This window comes from Rhipicephalus microplus, chromosome X, assembly GCF_043290135.1.
Source record: "Rhipicephalus microplus isolate Deutch F79 chromosome X, USDA_Rmic, whole genome shotgun sequence".
Classification (NCBI taxonomy): domain Eukaryota; kingdom Metazoa; phylum Arthropoda; class Arachnida; order Ixodida; family Ixodidae; genus Rhipicephalus; species Rhipicephalus microplus.
Genome location: NC_134710.1, coordinates 426,529,425 through 426,548,334, shown reverse-complemented (window position 1 = coordinate 426,548,334; position 18,910 = coordinate 426,529,425). Strand labels below are relative to the sequence as shown.

General features: G+C 42.3%; 1 protein-coding gene across 1 annotated transcript in view; it reads left to right on the top strand.

Moving 5' to 3' along the window:
* Positions 1 to 16,154, top strand: part of LOC119160928 (nose resistant to fluoxetine protein 6) — a 119,767-nt gene extending 103,613 nt beyond the window's left edge. The window contains exons 7-16 of the mRNA XM_037413206.2: positions 311 to 490; positions 2,119 to 2,212; positions 2,877 to 2,996; positions 3,887 to 4,055; positions 4,427 to 4,506; positions 8,153 to 8,275; positions 8,746 to 8,866; positions 12,143 to 12,338; positions 12,823 to 12,965; positions 15,585 to 16,154. Coding sequence (XP_037269103.1) covers positions 311 to 490; positions 2,119 to 2,212; positions 2,877 to 2,996; positions 3,887 to 4,055; positions 4,427 to 4,506; positions 8,153 to 8,275; positions 8,746 to 8,866; positions 12,143 to 12,338; positions 12,823 to 12,965; positions 15,585 to 15,776 — 1,418 coding nt within the window. The 3' untranslated portion in view covers positions 15,777 to 16,154. The remainder of the gene's footprint in view (positions 1 to 310; positions 491 to 2,118; positions 2,213 to 2,876; positions 2,997 to 3,886; positions 4,056 to 4,426; positions 4,507 to 8,152; positions 8,276 to 8,745; positions 8,867 to 12,142; positions 12,339 to 12,822; positions 12,966 to 15,584) is intronic.
* Positions 16,155 to 18,910: the final 2,756 nt, after the last annotated feature.

Here is an 18,910-nt window from a genome sequence, read left to right as displayed (position 1 = left end):
TGAAATGCAATTCTAAATTCATGTTTTCTAAGTACCTATGCAATTTGGGCAAGAACCTTTCTTTCCGTCTGTGGCAGGCATTAGAAAATGGTCTTACACAACAGAAGCATCATGTCTTGTCATTTTTACCCCTGATCGCTTAACTCTGGCAACCACTTCCCGATATATGTTCTCTATTGATTTGCTTGTTTGTTTTCTTGCGCGGCACGCCACAGTACATCCTCTGTCAAAGCACCATGCATGCACCAAGACTTTTATATTTTGAGACATCATTCTGATACTAGACTCACTTTCTGCCGCGCATGCACAGATGCGGAGAACCACTACGTGCAGGTGCTACGCGCCTTCTCGGCCTACCGCAACTTCCGCATGCTCATGAACGGCCGCCGTGGCAGCAAGACTCTGGCGCCCGTGGCAGGCATCACTTCCATGAGCTTCATCTGGGTTATCATCGGCAGCACTCTCCTACTTAGGCCTTTCAACCTATCGGGTACGTCACTTTCAAGCATTCGCCATCTTTTTATTTGTGAGTTTAGACCGTTTTCCGCAGCGGCGAACGGGCGCTGCCACGTTTGAACACTTTGAACACGTGATCTGATGGCCTTCTCTATTACACTTCTTCATCGATGCCGATTGCCAGGTGATTCGCTGCCGATGCTCCCGAGTTGAAGGTCAACAAAGAGGGCGCAGCGCATAGGCCGCACAGCCTGTTTCTCTTTTTTCTTTTTTGTTCTCTTAGGCACTGCGCCGTGTCGCCTTACGGCTGACAGAAGTTAGGTGCCGTTTTTCTTCTTCAGGAATCACTACCACTGCCATTTCTTGCCGTAGGCTGCAGGGCAACATCCGCCACATGCCACGTCGTGGCCACGCCGCCGAGGAGAAGACCGTGGCGCTTCGGTGATCTGGCATCATATATCTAGTTTTGCATAGACAAACTAGCCGCGAAAAACGGTCTATATGGAGGGGAATGCAAACGCACGCTCACGTTGTACACTGCTCGAAAACGCTAATAGTTTTTTTTTTTCAAATTATTTAACCGCTGTTATCGTTTTTATCTAAAAAAAGGCGGGGCGTAGTTCGCACTTGTGGTGCAAAACAGAGCTAGTCGACACCTAGCTGGTCTCTGACAACGGCACCTAGCTGGTCTTGGCATTTCGAGGTTATGCCAGAGTTTTGAATCGTAGATATGCATGCGGCTATTGCAGGTTTCAGCAAAGCATATCAACAAAGCCGTCCGTAGTAGTTCGTCATAGTTAATGTTCACGGCATGTCTCTGTGGCGACCTCACATTGAGTGAAGCCAACATAAGCTCACTTTTTCCCGAAACAGTCGAAAGAACTGTGTCTGGGCTTGGGAAGCAGGCACGAAGCTATGCTCAGTTGGATCACGGGTTTCTAGGCAATGTGCGGTGACGTCATCTCTGTGCGGAGTTTTCTGTTCGTGACGGACAGAACAACACCCGGCTTAAACAGCTTCGCTGCTAAAGAAAAAGGTGAAAACTAAGAAAAAAAAACTGTGTTACACCTACCTACTTCATATTATGCTGCGTCTCTCCACCGTTGTGGACATGCGCGTTTAAAAGTGGTAATAGCGAATGTCTCTTTTCGTCTCCTCGTCAAACAGGGCAAGGTAAAAGCGGTGAACACTTTCGTCATTAGTCTTGAAACCTATAGACTTGACAGATAACTGCCTGTGAGAGCCGATTCCTAACAGTGTCATGTTCCTTCAAAAAGTCAGGATTTTACGAATGGTCTTGTGCATTTCAAGGGACGTGACTTCATGAAGGAACTGAATGAGGAGACAAAGCCGCTTGGGAAAAGAAGGGTGGGCACCGCTGGAACGTCCTCGGAACATTGCTGGGCGTCCATTCACATGTTTACGTTCTCTAAACAGATGCAAATATGCATCTAAAAAGTCTAGATTTTTTATTTGTTCACTCTGAATCAAGTGATCACTAAAGCATTGTGCAAAAACTCTTACCACTTCCTCTGTGTTCCTCTGATATCAGAGCCTCAATAACCATTGAAAAGTTAAATCATGGCCAGTGCAACAATGTTTCTGTTTATCGGCTCTGGGAATGAGTTACAAATGGTCGGTGCTTGCTGCAACAATTTGCAGGTAACCTGAAGTCCTTGAGGGAGGTGCTGAATGATCCCCCGATTCAGTTCGCCATCAATAACTCTCTTGCTATTGATGCCATCGCTACAGTGATGTGAGTATATATATAATTACAAATGATTTACATGAAGCTCTATTATTTCGCGTGTCGGGAGTCGATATCGATAAGTGTGTAGACGACATATCTTCTACAGGAAAATCATCTACAGTCAGCTTTGTATATCAGATAGGTTCAGTTTTCTAGTAACGCCACAAACATCTATTTTGAACAACATCCATTTGTTTCGCATATTCGTTATCCATATTTCTGCAATCAGATGTACTAAGTGCATTTATTTTTTGTTTTCTTGTAGTCCCTGTTTGTACAAGTGCATTGTAAACTACGTGCTAATATAGGTAAACAATGCTCTTTGGACAAAATAAGTTGTCAGGACAAATAGCCTCAGAAAATTGGACAGAGACTATGGAATATATATTTGATAGACACGAAGTGACATCTATATCATACGTCAATGGAAACTATATGTAGTATCGCATATAAATGAGATTACAGCCTCATGACTATCTCTGCGCTTCATGGCTAAGCCTGTGTTTTCTGCGTGATCAGACAAAAAGTGCTTAAATTATCACGTACCCAGCATGCTTCTGTTTAACTGTTTTCAAGTAAATCCCATAATATTCTAAATGCAACCTTCTAGAGTAAGCTCTAGCACTGTATGCATCTGGCTCATTGTGGCTTCTTGTTTATTTATTTTCAGTGCTATTTCCATATCGTACAGCATAGTGCGAGCTGTACGCCGCTGTGGAAGCCAAGAAGACTGTAGCGCCACGAGGTACTTCCGATGCGCCTTAGCAGCCACCAAGTACTTCTTTGTCGGGTACGCTCACTGTTTATTTCCTTTTTATGATGAGCTTTAACCAAACGAACCATAATTCATTGTCATTGTACTTTATCCTTAAACGATCACAAAATGTATTAAACTGAAGAGTGCTATAAACGTGCCCTCATGCTACATTCTGATAACTACAGATCAAGAGCAAGAGAGATAGAATGAAGTTGATGTATCTCACTAATATGGTGTAATGGTGGAGTGGGGACAAACACGTGTTGCCTCGTGCCAAAATGTAAGCGAGGATCATGTCCCAGGGATGGACAAGTCTGGCAGCTGACCCTGGAATGTGATCTGTGACAGTCGTTGGGGTAACTTTTATTACCATAAAATACTGGTGTAAGGGTAAACAGTACACCGGCACAAGAGAATATATATGATGCCATGTTATTAACTAAATTTTCGCATGTGTTTTTAATATTAGTGTATTATCGTGCAATCACCCTATGTTCAGGTTTTGCCTGAGGATTTGCACTATTGTAATTCCAAGTCCATCTGTAGCGGAGTACGTGGTTGGTTTCTTTGGCTGTGAAGCAGCATATATCAGGACTAACATACATGGTTGAAGTCAATAACTGTTGATGTTCATCGTTCAAAATTATGATATTGTAATGACGCATGCTCTAGTAGAGGACTCCAGAATAATTTCGACCTCATGGTGTTTTTTAACGCGAACCTCAATCTAAGTGCATAGGTGTTCTTCGCTTTTCACCCTCATCAAATTGTGCCACCGTAGTGAGGAATCGAACTTCACGCCATCGGGCAATGGTTGGAAAGAAATGTTTAAAACTATTCGGTGCGCAATGGGGCTAAATGTTCACTGCAAGAAAATTCTGTCCGTCTTTGTTGACTACTGGCTCTTTTCTTCCCACTGGCAGGCTGCTGCCATTGTATATGTTACTATTACTAGTGATCAATGCCAAGTTCCCAACCTTGGGAAGCGGGCCAACGTGGTCCATCGAAAGCAAGAAGTACTTGGCACAGTGTGACAGGAGCTGGCAGTGGAACGTGCTCTTCATCAACAACTTCTTCCCAACAAAAGATCAGGTAAACAGTCATCAAGTGCAAGAAGTATAGACATGTAGTGAACATTGTGCTTCATGAGTAATTAAAAAAGAACTAAACACTTCATGTAATTGCGTATGATGAGGAGCAATATAAATGGGATGACTGATGAGGAGCAATATAAATGGGATGACTGGGAGGGCTCATCAGTGCTCTCACTGGCAGAGCCGATGCCGATTGCCTTTTCGTAGCACTCAAACTTTTTGCTTAACGATGGCTTTGTTGTCGTTCATGGCGGCAAGTACAGTTTTACTCAATTCAATTCGTAAATCTGTGTGCACGACGATACCGATGTGTATTGACTCAAAATAAGTTTGCAGATTTGATTCGACTTTTTCTTTACACTTCTTCAGTGCATGCCGCACACGTGGTTCCTGGCCTTTGTCTTTCAAGCTTTAATCTTCAGCATCGCCATGGGATTCCTCCTGATACGGTGAGCAGTGCATGGGACAAGACCTTATTAATTGAATTATGTGTCGCATACCTTTGATGGGTGTTTGCTCAGGACATCGGTATAATTTACGAGCTCAGAAAGGATGTATAATGGAGCAGAAAACTGTAACATATCCAGAGTTCACGCACTGTTGACTTTATAAAGTAACACATTCCGTACATGCGTGGTAAATTTGTTCATATTACACAAAGAGTCCATATGTACAAAAGCATTGAACATTTTATAAGAGCAGATTCAATCAGTCATTTTGTTGAAAGAAGGCTTTTACGAAGGTTCCTGGTATATAAAAGCAGACCTGCTTCGTGAAAGGCTTCCAGGATCCGGCACTAATGTTTCAGTTCAAGGAAGTTCTCGTTTTCTTACTACATAATTATTGGTATGGCCAATGGGACAATAGTCAGGCACAGGCAACTGCTGCTGAGAGTACAGCAAAGGAAAATAACTTTTTCTAGTTTTTTTTGAAGTGCATTAGTTTATAAGAGTGTTCAGATACTGCTTTGCATTTAGGTAATATTCGTGAAAGATTTGGCATGATAAGGTTGCGATGTTAACACAGCCGGTTTTCCTAGTCCCCTATGACTGTTTGCGCTGCCAAGAACTACCAGCCAGGTAGCCCCTACCACAGCCTCACTTTTGTAGCGCGTGTCTAAATGTGATGGCTAACGTACTCAGTTATATACAAAGGTTTCCATTTTAGTTATGGAAAGAGGAGGCCACCTGTATGCCAGACACTTCACACAAACAAAATTCTTGAAAATGTTTGCTCATTAGGGCTCAAGTTATGCAAAAATTATAATGTTTAAATTGAGTAATGCAACACAGTGGCTTGACCATTGTTTCATCACTTTTTATGACAGTGGGATCCCTTCCTCAAGCCATAGTTCAAAGAAATACGGATAATTTCTCTTACATGAAATATGCGGTGCTCAGCTTAACCGAGATGTGATAAAAGGGAGCAACACATAAAAAAAGAAAATTTCATGATGATGGGTAAATATAATTCTTCTCTGCGTCCGGGCAGCATGAATGCCTCTCTATACAAGGTGCCTCAGCCAATTCCAGCCACAGCTTAAAAACAAACTCATGCACCTTATGATGACGCAAACAAAAGCATCTTGCCCACTAATGTGTTGAGTAAGTCATGCTGCTCTTTTTAGTTATTAATAATTGAATAACTAGGAACCCTTAATCAACATGAGAAGCAACGAACCTGGTCAGCAATTCTAGCCATCAAGTTTTAGATTGAGTTGCAAAACGACCAATTGGCTGGTTTCTGACCTTTTACAGTTTGTCAAGTTTTACTGCTTTTCTTTCCGGCAAATGCCCTCAAAATACATTACAAAATACCACGTGACATACTCGCTTGCATGCCATAATTTCAAGTGTTCCCTAATACCCCTGTCACACGGCACATGTATTGTCATTTGCTGCGAATGACATTAGGTGTTAATGTAATTTTTGTGGCTGCTACACGGGCACAGTGAGTGACATTTACACCTAATCACATTCGCCCATTGAATAGGTTCACTGAACTTATAGAAGTGTGACATGTGTAATTTCGTCAACAGGCCCATGACAAGAGATTATAAAATTCACACCTTAAAGCAAGTGTAAGCGATGTTCAGATGTTTGTGAAAGTTTGTCAACTTTTCAGTAACTTTTTAACGTACAACGCAATAGTGGAAGCAATTTGTGCAGCTATATTCTCTTTCCCAGACTTCGACTTGGCTCTATGGCGTCTCATGCTGGCCGTATTTAAAAACGCTTGCTGTTGTTTTGGTGCAGGGTTGCCACGTTAGCCTCGCTAGTAGCAGAACACCTGCAAGTGTGGAACACCAGTTTAGGAAGAGTGTTTTCAAACCAATTATCTCTTTTTGGGAAGTACCACAGTTCTCTGTTGATTGCCGACGAAGTTGAAGCCCAACGTAAACAAGCCGTCATGTAGGCGCAGTTCATATTTGCTCATTGTCGGTGATGTTTTTTCAATGGCAAGCCTGAGGCGCTTCCATCAGTTCTGATCCTTCATTCGCAGCAGCTGGAGAGCAATTAACGTTCGTTGGCACTGAGCGTCATTCATCGTGATCACAAATTTATAAATACTGACACGGATTTAAATATTGCTGACTGCAAGTTGTGAGCAGCTTAAGCTTGTCTTGCTTTGAATGTGTAAGTGGATTTTTATTTCTGCTGATGTTGTTTTATCCTGTCGCAGTACATTTTGAACCAACCGGACAACGTTATGTAAATAGATGCGCCAACTTTTCGGTATCATAGCAGCTTGCCGATAAACATCGACATCAGTTGTGAATGTCATTTTACATGGCCGTGTAGACTCTGAACGCAACATCGCAATGATGTTTGTTATGAATGTCAATCACTGTGAAGGACATTACACATGCCGTGTGACAGAGGTATAACACCCACCTGCAAACAACCTTAGCATTCGGCTACATTGCTGAGAGCACACCGTGGCTCAACAATACAGGACATCAACAATAGTGGTGGCTATGCGACAAGAAACCTGTTGCTTGCAGCAGCATGAGCGATAGCCAACTGCACCTGGTAAGCACTATGATCAACAGCCGCGGAAGGAGCATATCGCTTGCATAAGGAATGCTATAGGAGCACTGCAATTATGCCGTGAAAATGGGTGTGTCGTGTGTTTTTTTTGTGTTTCTTTCATATGTCACCTGCCGTAAATATAAAAGACTGACCCTTATTAAATATACAGTCAGAAACAGTCTGATCGGGGGTTTTTAAGTCTGATATACGACTATATAAATAAAAATTTATCGTTTAGTTTCGATGCAATGGACGCCCCGCTGCGGTGGTCGAATCTAAGTTTCGGCGGCTGCATTTTCAATCAAGGCGAAAATGCTGTAGGCTCATGTGCTCAGATTTGAGTGCATGTCGAAGAATCCCAGGTGGTCAAAATTTCCAGAGCCCTCCACTACAGTCTCTCTGATAATCATATGGTGGTTTCGGAATGTTTGGAACCACACATATCAATCAAATTAATCATTGCTTTCGAAATTGGTACGTACGTTTTGCCTACCCAGAGAATCAAACAGAACACAAGGAACAGAGTGACTATTACCCCATGCAGTAGTCATCAACACAATGTTTGGTCACGTTGTATTAAAGTGCATCCGCATGTTTCTTTAGGTCTGGTAAGAGTCGGCTGGGGCTTGTTGTACAGCCAAAACTACATCCATAAAAACTAGCACAGAATAAATGTTTGCTTAGTTTCATGGAAGGTTTACCATCCTGTCACTCTGCTAAAAAAATGGCATATCTAAGGCAGAATTATAAAGCTAGGTGTCTGTTGATCGATTTAGTTTACAGAATTGGCGTTCCCGTACAAGTTCCTAACTTTTTGCCACAGATAAATCATCGCTATTGTGTAAGTTCGCCTGTGCAACATGTTTCACTATCAGCACCTTGATCACTTTTTCATTTATTATTAACATTACGACACCTTTTTTTTTTGTTTGCTGAGCTGAGCTTTTTGTTCGAATTTTTTAATGCCCACATTTTTCACATGCATTAAAGTGTCACATTAACAAGGTAGGCTCGCCCATAGTGCTCGACTAGACTAACCAGGAATACCCGATTTTTATTGCAGGTTGCCCAAGTTCGCCATGGCTGCCCTGGGAGTGTGCACTTTTGCCTGCTCGGTGACGACGTTTGCGATAAACAATGCGAATGACCTGGGACCTACGGCTTTGCTCCGAGAGTACAGACCTGGGTAATGAGATCGATATATTATGGTGGCATAAATAGTAACCAAGCAGTATACTGGCCCAACACTGTAGTGAGATGCTCTATTCAAAAGAAATAGCCATTCACCTGTATGAAGTAGTAGTACGAAGCTGCAAAAGAAAGCATACCTGCTTCGGTCATGCCATGCTTGAGGTTAGCCTAGTGGACTTCTTGGCGTTCATGCTTCATTAGCATATTAAATTGGCAGCTCATCTGAGGTGAAAAGGCACAGTTATATACAGAAGCAAGAATATATACCATTGAGTTCGGCAACAAAGCTTTCTTTGATAGATTGATTGCCTCTTAATAATCAGTCTGTTGTGGTGTATCATGAGTATGAAGAGAAAGTACTGCTGTGATATCTCCATACCTTTACTCCCGGTGCGAAAATATTAACGTTTCTATTTATTTATTTATTTTCTTTTTGACACAAACATAATTTTGACATAATTTCAGCTCTCGCCAAGCCTACCACGACTCAATTGAAATAAACTTCTACACGCGGGGCGGACCATTCTGCATTGGACTGATCGTTGGTTACCTCCTCGCCATCAAGCCGAAGCTGGGCCTTAACAAGGTCAGCCCCTGGAAAAAAACGAAGCCTCAGGAAGCTTATCTTATTATTTTTTCAATCGCTTGCTGTTTCACTCTTAATTTTTTCTTGTTTCTGGCTTTCTCCTTTCTGTTTATCTTTTTACATAAGCATACACAATTTTATATATGCTTATAAAGGTGTATATATCTCCTTCAAATATGTTTTCATACTTGGGAGACGTGGAGTTTTGTAACAAACTAACTGACTAACTAATGGCTCTAGATAGCATCCTAAAGAACAATTGGGTGAGTTGGTGTGCTTCCACTTTAAACTAATACTATCGCGACAAAAATGGGGACGAGAATAGAAAAGAGGAACTACAGCATTGTAGTTTATCCATTCTATTCTCATTCCTGTTTTTTGTCACACTAATAATCATTTGAGATGGCTGTCGGTAAGGCAACTTTTTATGATAAGATACACTATTGTGAGCGCAACGTTTTTCATCAACGGTGACGCTGATGCTACGATACTGAGGGGGCGCGTTCTGGAAACCACGGCGATGATGTAAGTTGTCGGTTGGGGGCTCTGGTGCTCTTGATTGGGGCACATCATATAGCGTGGCATCAGCGGCAGCACACATTGCGTCGCATGGCGGGGAGGTGTTGATAGCAGGTGCTCTCGGCGGGTTGACAGCATCACGTCGTCCAAGTTCTTCGCGTATGATTTGCCTGATCATTGAGGCAAGATCACAGGAGGATGTTGGAGGGACGTCGACACTTGCAACGGTGGTGACCTTGGCAAGTCTACCAAATTTGGGAGTGATGCGCCTAGCCTTCAGTGTCTCAAACGTGCGGCAGTGTTGTATTACGTCCGCTACAGACGCCAAGGTGTCCTTGCCGATGAGGAAATTGTAGACATCCTCAGCAACCCCTTTGAGAAGATGCCCTACCTTGTCATCTTCTTTCATGCGTGGGTCTACAGACTTGCACAATTTCAGAATCCTTTCAATGTACGTTGTGCATGTTTCACCGGGAACTTGAGCACGCTACATCAAAGTTTCCTCAGTGCGCTTCTTCTTCATCAATGGGTCCTCGAAGCAGCTCGCTATTTCTTTCTCAAACGCTTCCCAGGTCGTTAGTGTTTCTTCGTGGTTTTCAAACCCCGCCAACGCCGTCCCTTGAAGAAACAGTCCGACGTTGGACAACCGGGAGGCCGCATCCCAACAGTTGTATTTACTCACACGGTTGAAGTGTTTCAGCCATTCGTCGACATCTTCTCCGACCCTCCCAAAGAAGCTTCGTGATACCATGTGTCGGGGCCACGCAGCGCCAGACGAAGAGTGCGTGGTGTCGCCGTCAGCAATCGGATCCATAGAGAGCGATGGTAGACCAGCCAGTCGGCGGCTTCGGTGTAGTTCTTGAGGTAGCACTTTCGTGATCGTTCGCCTTGGATTGCTCCGCTGTACCCAGCACCTCCACCAATCTTGTTACGGTGCGATGCCTTTATTTACAGGAGATCATCAATGCGAGAGTCCAGGGATCTGGCCGATCACCGCTCGTGCCAACCTCGTTCTCCTCTTCTTCCATGCGCCCCCTCAGTATCGTAGCAATATCATTGTGACGTGAAATATTTCGCCGTGTGTTACTCTACAAACACCCTCTGAATGAGAAATATCCGCTCAAGTTGTCGTGTATTCATCTTTAGTACAATGCGTCACTTGTTGCCTTTAAAAAACACACACTGTGCTCATTTTTACCTCAAGGACAAGGAAAATTACAAGTGTTAAATACAAACCTCACTGTCTTTTTTATTAGGCACAAGGTAGCATGTTGCGCGTCACAGACATGGTAAGAAAAAAAAAGAAACATGACAGATACGTGAAAATCTAAAGAAGCTGCGGTATTACATCGTTCTAGGGTGAAAATTTTTAATGTTTATGTAGGTACTTCCATGGAAGAACAATAGCTGAGCGAATAACGGGCTGGGTTGCGCTGCACGTGACAGACTACAAGTGATGTTCAGCTTTAATGGAACCACAAAGACGCATACCGGGATCCCATACAAAGTAACAAAAAAGGGTAGTAGAAAGTAGGCTGCATATTTATCACTTCATATAAGATGTTAACCTGGAAAATTCTGCACGCTAAGTTTTTTTTGTGGGTGTGTTGTACATTATGAATAAGCATTCCAGGCAATGACTGAATCAATCGTTATAGCTGACTAATTTACATTTAGTTTTATATCTTAGTTTGTGATGCATTATCTCTAATTTACAATTTGTTTTAGAGTTGCCTTTGTCAACTTGACTTGTCAATCGAATTATCTGCAACATCTTGCGGTTGAAGGCTTCGAATCGATTTCCGATTCCCCATTGTTTAACGCGCGCATATACCCAACTATGCGAGTGTTTTCTTGTATTTGTAAATAATCTAAAAGTAGTTGGCTTTTTTTACTATAAGAAGTCATTATTGCTTTATAGAGCATTTCTTCGATATGCATCAAAACTGTTGAGTTTTATTGTTATTAGGGGCGTCGTAGTGAAGGGCTTCAGAAGGTTCGACCATTATTGCAGAGATGATTTATTGTGCACCTAAATATAAGTAAAAAGGCATCTAGAATTTCACTTCGTTGCTTTTACGAATGGAAAAAAAAAGTACACTGTGGTTACAACTTATGAAAAATTTAAGTTTGGCCCTCAGAACCACGTTATACACTTGCCCTCTGCTTCTGTAAGAAAGCCATGCCAGCCCAAGTGCACTCGAAGTTTTCTCTGGTGATGTAAATACCAAGCATAATGCAAAACAAAAGGTATGTCATTTCGACCTAAATATTATCCTTGATTAGGCAGTGGCACCAAGGCCTTTCAATGGCGCACTCCCCTTTTTCTACGTAAACTAAAGCCAGTGAAAGAAACGAATAGTATGTTAAAAGCGTCTATCTTATATCGTGTCACACTTCTTATTGCAATCAGGCTCAATCAAGTACAGGACAATTGCCATTTGGGCATCGAGATCTGGCTCCCAGATTCCCATTTGGCTGACGCCTGATCCCGATTAACATACACATGTTACAGCGACCATCCATTGCTCACCGCAATCAAGAAAGGGTCCTAATCGCAATCGAAAATTTCCGCGTGACACCAGCATTAAGTGCTCGGCGTCACCAAAATAAGCGAACATAGTAGGATAGAGCATAGACGCAATTTTTTAGGGGGGGGGGTGGCCTAGAGATGACTGGAGACGGAGCGTAAGTTTTCTTTTGTCAGATTGTAACCGACATCAACAACCGTTGCTTGCAAACTCGTCTGTTTCACAGTGGGCTGCGTTCGCCGGCTGGATACTGTCCCTGGTGACTGTCGTGGCCATCACCAATATTCCCTGGTTCTGGAACAAAGAAGGCCGTCACATGAGACCAGGAGGCACCGAGTACGCCATCTACGATGCGTTCCACCGACTACTCTTCTCGGTCGCCGTCGCCTACATCGCGCTGGTCAGCGCCTGGGGCAGTGGAGGTATATGGTCCACGTTATACATTGTACATGGCTGCACATTCCTTCGTGCACATCAATATGTCGTCCGTATGCTTCGAGGTCGGAGCATGCATTCATCAAATACAACAGGAGCCAACACTTCTCTACAAGGTCTTGAAAGTTAAAGCAGCGAAACAGCGGTATTAGTAAAAAATACCACGCTATGGATGGATACGCAGAATTTGTGAGGCATTGGCACTGTCATAGTCACTGTTAAGTGTCGTCATATATATTCTTCTTTTTTCATTCTTTCATACCACTTCTTCCTTCCCAATTATTAAGGGGTAGCCAACTGGCCGTCTCTTGTACTGCTTTTCTTTAGTTTCACTGTGGTCATAACAATGTTGAATTCACTAGCCTCATTTTCAACCTTACTATGTTTCACGTGTCACTTGGCCCGCCAATAGATAGAAAATTTACATCTCCAATATTCCCCCTCTTTATTGTTATCTTTTTTTGTTTGCAGGAGTCATCAGAGTGTTCCTCACATGGCCTGGCTGGCTGCCCATCAGCCGGCTGTGCTTCGTCATCTACATTTTGCACCCTTTCCTTATCTTCTATTTCAATGGAACCACACGTGGTGTCATCTTCTACACAGTCAAGCTTGCGGTAAGGTCTTAACAATTGATGAGAGTTGGTGCACTTCAAATCCTTAAATAACAGTTGGACCACACATACGATGTGACGTGGGTCTTATAGATGCCCAACTCGAAATGTTTTTGGTGAGACACCGTGCTCGACTGACTGATAGTAGCCTACAGTGATTTTATAGTTGCGTGCAGCAAAGTATCTTTCTAAATCTTAACAGTGTTTTTTCGATCGTCGGACTTTGGATGGCTGCTGAGCGATAATGAGGCCACATCCCATGTCCTCTTTTCATGGTTTTATATTGGCGTTGGGGTTGTACTGGTTTTGTAATAGTTTTGTAATTAAATACTGGATTTGTCATAGGGAGAAGTTTTGTGCAGTTCGGCCTGCAATTTTAATCACTTCTTTAGGGAAATACCAGCAGCTGTATCGTGGGTGTTCAAGCGGAGCTGTTTTTACATGGTCATGGAGACATTGCGATGCCACCGTGAATCGCAGAGTGCAAGTGGTATAGCCATGGTCTCTATATCTTGGTTAACTGTTAATACAACCTCAAAAAGCTGCATCCTAATTTAGTTCCCATTGGGTAAATCACTGAATAGATCAAATAGTCAGTCAAATATTTGTTCACAATCAAATAACCTACAAACGGTGGTGCATATACAGAAGGAGGTCCCATAGCAAATGCCTGAAAGGGGCCCCTCCTATTAGAAAATAGCATGCTCATAAATGAGAAAGTAAATGATAACAAAATACCATTAAGTGAAGTGTCGTAACTATATAGGAACAAAACAAACGTACATCAGTAATACATATTACAACAATAAATTGCCGAATAATAATTTGAATAGTACTCGCTAAACTAAGAAGGTCTTTTATGCATTACCCCAAGGCGACTCAAATGCATAAAGCTATCTTCTCGTTTTTATCAGTCAATGTATTGAACTTCTTTTCTTTTTCTTTTGTTTATTATTTCTTTCGTTTTACAGAAAGAGGAGCAAAAGCTAAAGGCCATGTGGCCTGATAGAGGCTATTACTCCTTTGGGTATTTGGCATGCATACAAATGGTTTTGATGCATCTAAAATGATAAAGCATCAACATGTACATAACTAAATGCAAACAGAGAAAATACAGCCTCACATCATACAAAACACCTCCAGACAACAAAAACATTTACAAACACTTTATAAAACAATACAATAACACACTTGATGTAAAATAAAATAATCATGAAAATACTTCATGGAAAGAAACATATGCAAAACACTACATGAAAAATAAACATCATTCAATTAGTTCAAGATTATGTACCTTATTGCTATAAATAATGAAGATTAAAACTGTAGTAGTAAAAACAGTGAAAAGTACATGTATAAATGGTGTACAAAATGTTATTGATAACTTATCGTAGAATGTAAGAGAAAGCTTTTTACACATTGTTTAAAACTGGGTGCATTAAAGTCTGTGTCATTCCTTACAATGTTTATAACCAGGGTATTTGATATTGTAGATCCTGGAATTTTGGTTTTAGAAAGCAAGTACTACCTCAAAACAACCCCGTCCTTGACAGTGATTATATCGGCACACCTATTTCTGCTGTTCTCCACGTGCACGACGCGTTGTACTACGCTGCGTCATAATCAGTGCTGCGGTTTGTCCCTTTTTCTCTCGTGTCCACGTAGTCGTGCGCTGTAGTTTGTTCGCATAAGCGGTGCATTGTTGTTTGATGGCGTAACTGATATCGTGGAGATGAAATTGGTATACTATTAATATGAAGTCTCTGCTTTTTATGAGCAATAGTAATCTATAATAGTAAATTTGATTTTTTCATCAATGAATGTTTAATAAAAAACTGTGTGTGGGTAAGTCTCGCGGCCTACCATTTTAGTTTTTGAAAGTTATTACTACCTTTTTTTGCAGTTTTATTAATTTGTCATAAGTTTTTGCCATTGTTGTTCCCCAGACTAATGCACAATAACTAAGTTTTGAGTGAAAAAGGGCATATTACATTGCTTTTTTTGTAGTGGTAGTGTTATAAGACTACTAATTTTATATATAGAGCCTACTACTTTGCTAAGGTCACTGCTGAGCTTATTCCATGATCGTTCCAAGAGAGGTTTTCTTGAAACCATACACCACAAAACTTTTGTGATGCTACGAGTTCTATCTGCTTTCCTTTGAATAAAACCCGCCATATTCCAAAAGCTAGCTGTCTCCGGCATCCGAGGCAGTGCAAGCTGTCCGCACTTTGCTTTGTTTTGCACTGCCTCCGCGATCGGCCCACCTTTCACCGAGTGACGATGTCGAGTCATGATGTCATCTTGTGATCCCACTGTATATGTGATGTAATATTGACTCATTATGAGGTCACAATGTTTGGTGACCTGGACGTCATGATGAGAACATTGGGATAGGGGCATCATTACATTGGGATGATTTCTTGCATCACTTGTGTTGACACCATTGACGGTCAATTTTCTCGTATGATAAGGCAAGGAAAGTTTTTGCCTTCATAAAAAAGAAAAACTGAAAGCAGTGTTGCCGCGGCTTCGGTCTATGCTTTAAAATCAAAGGTACACTACCGATCATGGCTCATTGTTTCGGCATCAACGTGACATTACGTTTTCTCTCCCTTTCAGATGGAAGAACTTCTTTGGAACGTAATGGCATGCATCATAGTGAGCATACCGGTGCACCTCCTTTTCGAGGCACCATTTGTCCGTCTCGGGGAGCAGTGCTCTCAGAAAGAAGACGAAGATTCGGTGTGCGACTCTATGGACTCTATGGACATCGCTCTGCAGGAGAAGAACGCCGCCTCCAAGTACAGCTGATGATTGCACGAGAGCTTGAACTTGGCGTGATTGTGCAGTGTGTGTGCCGGGCCATTCTTGCTTTCAGTCGGGAGTGAAATACTCAAGTGTTATCGTTCGGCCCATTCTTGTTTCCCAGCAACGAGAAGTTAAACCTCAAAGGGAGCGACTCGCACCAGTATGAATCGGTTTTCAACCAAGACATGTGCTTTTTGTTTTCCTCTGGCTGCAGACTTGAGTATACATGGACCAATAAGCAGTATTCAGTTGTTTTCTTTAAGTGCTTTCTCAGTAAAAGTTTCTGGTTGCAAGTCGTTGCTGTTGACTTCTATGAAATATTATAGACAAGTAAATAAATGCAGGTTCTTTAAGGGGCCTTGCAGCACTTTTTTCTACTAATCATGCAATGGCTTCTTCAAAGGTGTTTATTGTCTCACCAGTCAAGTGCCGCAGGAAAGTTTAGAATTCAATGAGTAGGAGCGCATCAGTAGGTTTGACGCATGCTTTAAGTGCTTTCTCTTTCCTTTGGTACCATCGAGCACACTGATATCTACACAGTTTGGCGAGGGAAGAATCTTCCAAGGACGTACAAGATGCCAGTCCGTTCACCACCACATGTCATCGCATTGAGCACTTTTTAAATGCGAAGCATTTTTTAGTGAACTTCGAGGACTTTCATCGTATCTATCTGTCTGTCTGTCTGTCTCTGTCTGTATGTCTGTCTGTTTGTCTGTCTGTCTAGCCACCTACGACTTTTAGCTCTCCTGGCCGTTTCGATAATGGTATCAATACCAAACTTAGTATGGGTAACATGACTGTATGAAGAACATATTTGACTAGTCATAGTTGTTGGCGATGGCGTAGTGGTTAGAGCATCTGCCTCGCATGCAAAAGGTCCAAGGTTTAAATCCCGGTGCCGCGCAGTTTCCAACCGGATAAAAAAAGAATCCGCGTGGTGATGGAACTGCATTAAGAGGCCTGGGATTTGGCCTCACCAGTAACCACCAACGGTAACGCACTCCCTCACCAGAGAAGGATTGACCATACTGGTGCAGTATCTGGCCACTACCTCCCACATGCATACGTCAATTAACTCACGACCCTCAGTCCCCAGCAGCTGCGACGCAACTGACCACGGCGGCGGTCAGATCTGCAACGCAGCAGAGAAGAGGGTGCTAAGAATCTCTAGATCCGGACAGGCCATCATTGGAACCTGAACTTGGCAATGTTTAACGCCAGAACCTTATCTCGTGAGAGAAGCCTAGCTGTGCTATTCAAGAAGCTAGAGGGTGTTAAATGGGATGTAATAGGCATCAGTGAGGTTAGGAGGACAGATGAGGCTTATACGGTGCTACAGAATGGGCACGTCCTTTGCTATCGGGGCTTGACTGACAGAAGAGAACTGGGAGTGGGGCCCCTAATTCATAGAAACATAGCTGGCAACATGGAAGAATACTATAGAATTAATGAAAGGGTGGTAGGTATCGTAATTAAACTGAATAAGAGATACGAGATGAAAGTGGTACAGGCTTACGCGCCTACATCTAGCCATGATGACGCATCAGATGAAAGCTTCTATGAAGACATGGATTCGGCAATGAGTAAGGTAAAAACACAATATACTATACTGATGGGAGACTTTAATGCAAAAGTAGGGAAGAAGCAGGCTGGAGACCACGCAGTACGAGATTATGGCATCGGTACTAGAAACGCCAGAGGAGAGCAACTAGTGGAATTTGCAGAACGCAATAATTTACGGATTTTGAATACCTTCTACCGAAAACGAGAAAACCTCAAGTGGACATGGAGGAGCCCTAATGGCGAAAATAGGAACGAAATAGACTTTATAATGACTGCACACCCAGTAATCGTGCAGGATGTGGAAGTGGTTAGCAAGGTACGATGCAGTGACCATAGAAAGGTACGGTCTCGACTTCGCCTAGTCTTGAACAAGGAACGACAGAAACTGATATGCAAGAAGCCAATCAATGAGCTAGCACTGAGAGGGAAAGTACAGGAATTCAGAGTCTCGCTTCAGAACAGGTGCTCAGCTCTTAGTGAGATAATCAACCTTAGCACAGATATAATGAATGATAATCTGACGAGTATCATTACGAAGTATGCAGTGAAAGTTGGAGACAGGGTAGTTAGACAGGACACTGGCAAGCTTTCCGAGGAAACGAAGAATCTCATTAAAAAGCGACAAATCATAAACGTCTCAAGTACAACCAAAAAAATAGAACTGGCAGAGCTTTCGAAGTTGATTAATATGTGTAAGGTATCCGATGTAAGAAGGTATAACATGGAGAGAATTGAACACGCTCTGAAAAACGGAGGAAGCATCAAAGCAGTGAAGAGGAAACTTGGGATAGGCAAAAATCGGATGTATACACTAAGGGACAAAGAAGGCAAAATAACTATCAATATGGATAGGATAGTTAAAATAGCAGAGGAGTTTTACAGAGATCAGTACAGTACCCGGGACAACCACGACTTAATACTATAAGAATTAGCAGTAACCCTGATGACACCCCACCAGTAATGATAGAAGAAGCCGGAAAAGCCTTGGAGAGCATGCAAAGAGGCAAAGCTGCTGGTGAGCATCAGGTATCAGATCTGCTGAAAGATGGAGGACAGATTGTGTTAGAAAAACTAGCCACCCTGTTTACGAGGTGTCTCCTGACGGGAAGAGTACCAGATTCTGTGAAGGATGCTAACATCATCTTAATACATAAGAAATGAGATGACAAAGACTTGAAGAATTACAGGCCGATCAGCTTGCTCTCTTTAGTATACAAGCTATTTACAAAGGTAATTGCTAACAGGGTAAAGAAAACATTAGAATTCAATCAACCAAAGAAACAAGCAGGATTTCGAACAGGCTACTCAACAATCGACCACATTCATACTATCAATCAGGTAATAGAGAAATATAACCAACCACTATACATAGCCTTCATAGATTACGAGAAGGCGTCTGATTCAGTAGAAATATCAGCCGTCATGCAGACACTGCGGAATCAGGGCGTCAATGAAGCATATATAAACATCCCGGAAGAAATATACAGGGGATTAACTGCTACCAGAGTGCTTCATAAAAAAGCAACAAAATACCAATCAAGAAGGGTGTAAGGCAGGCGGACACAATTTCCCCA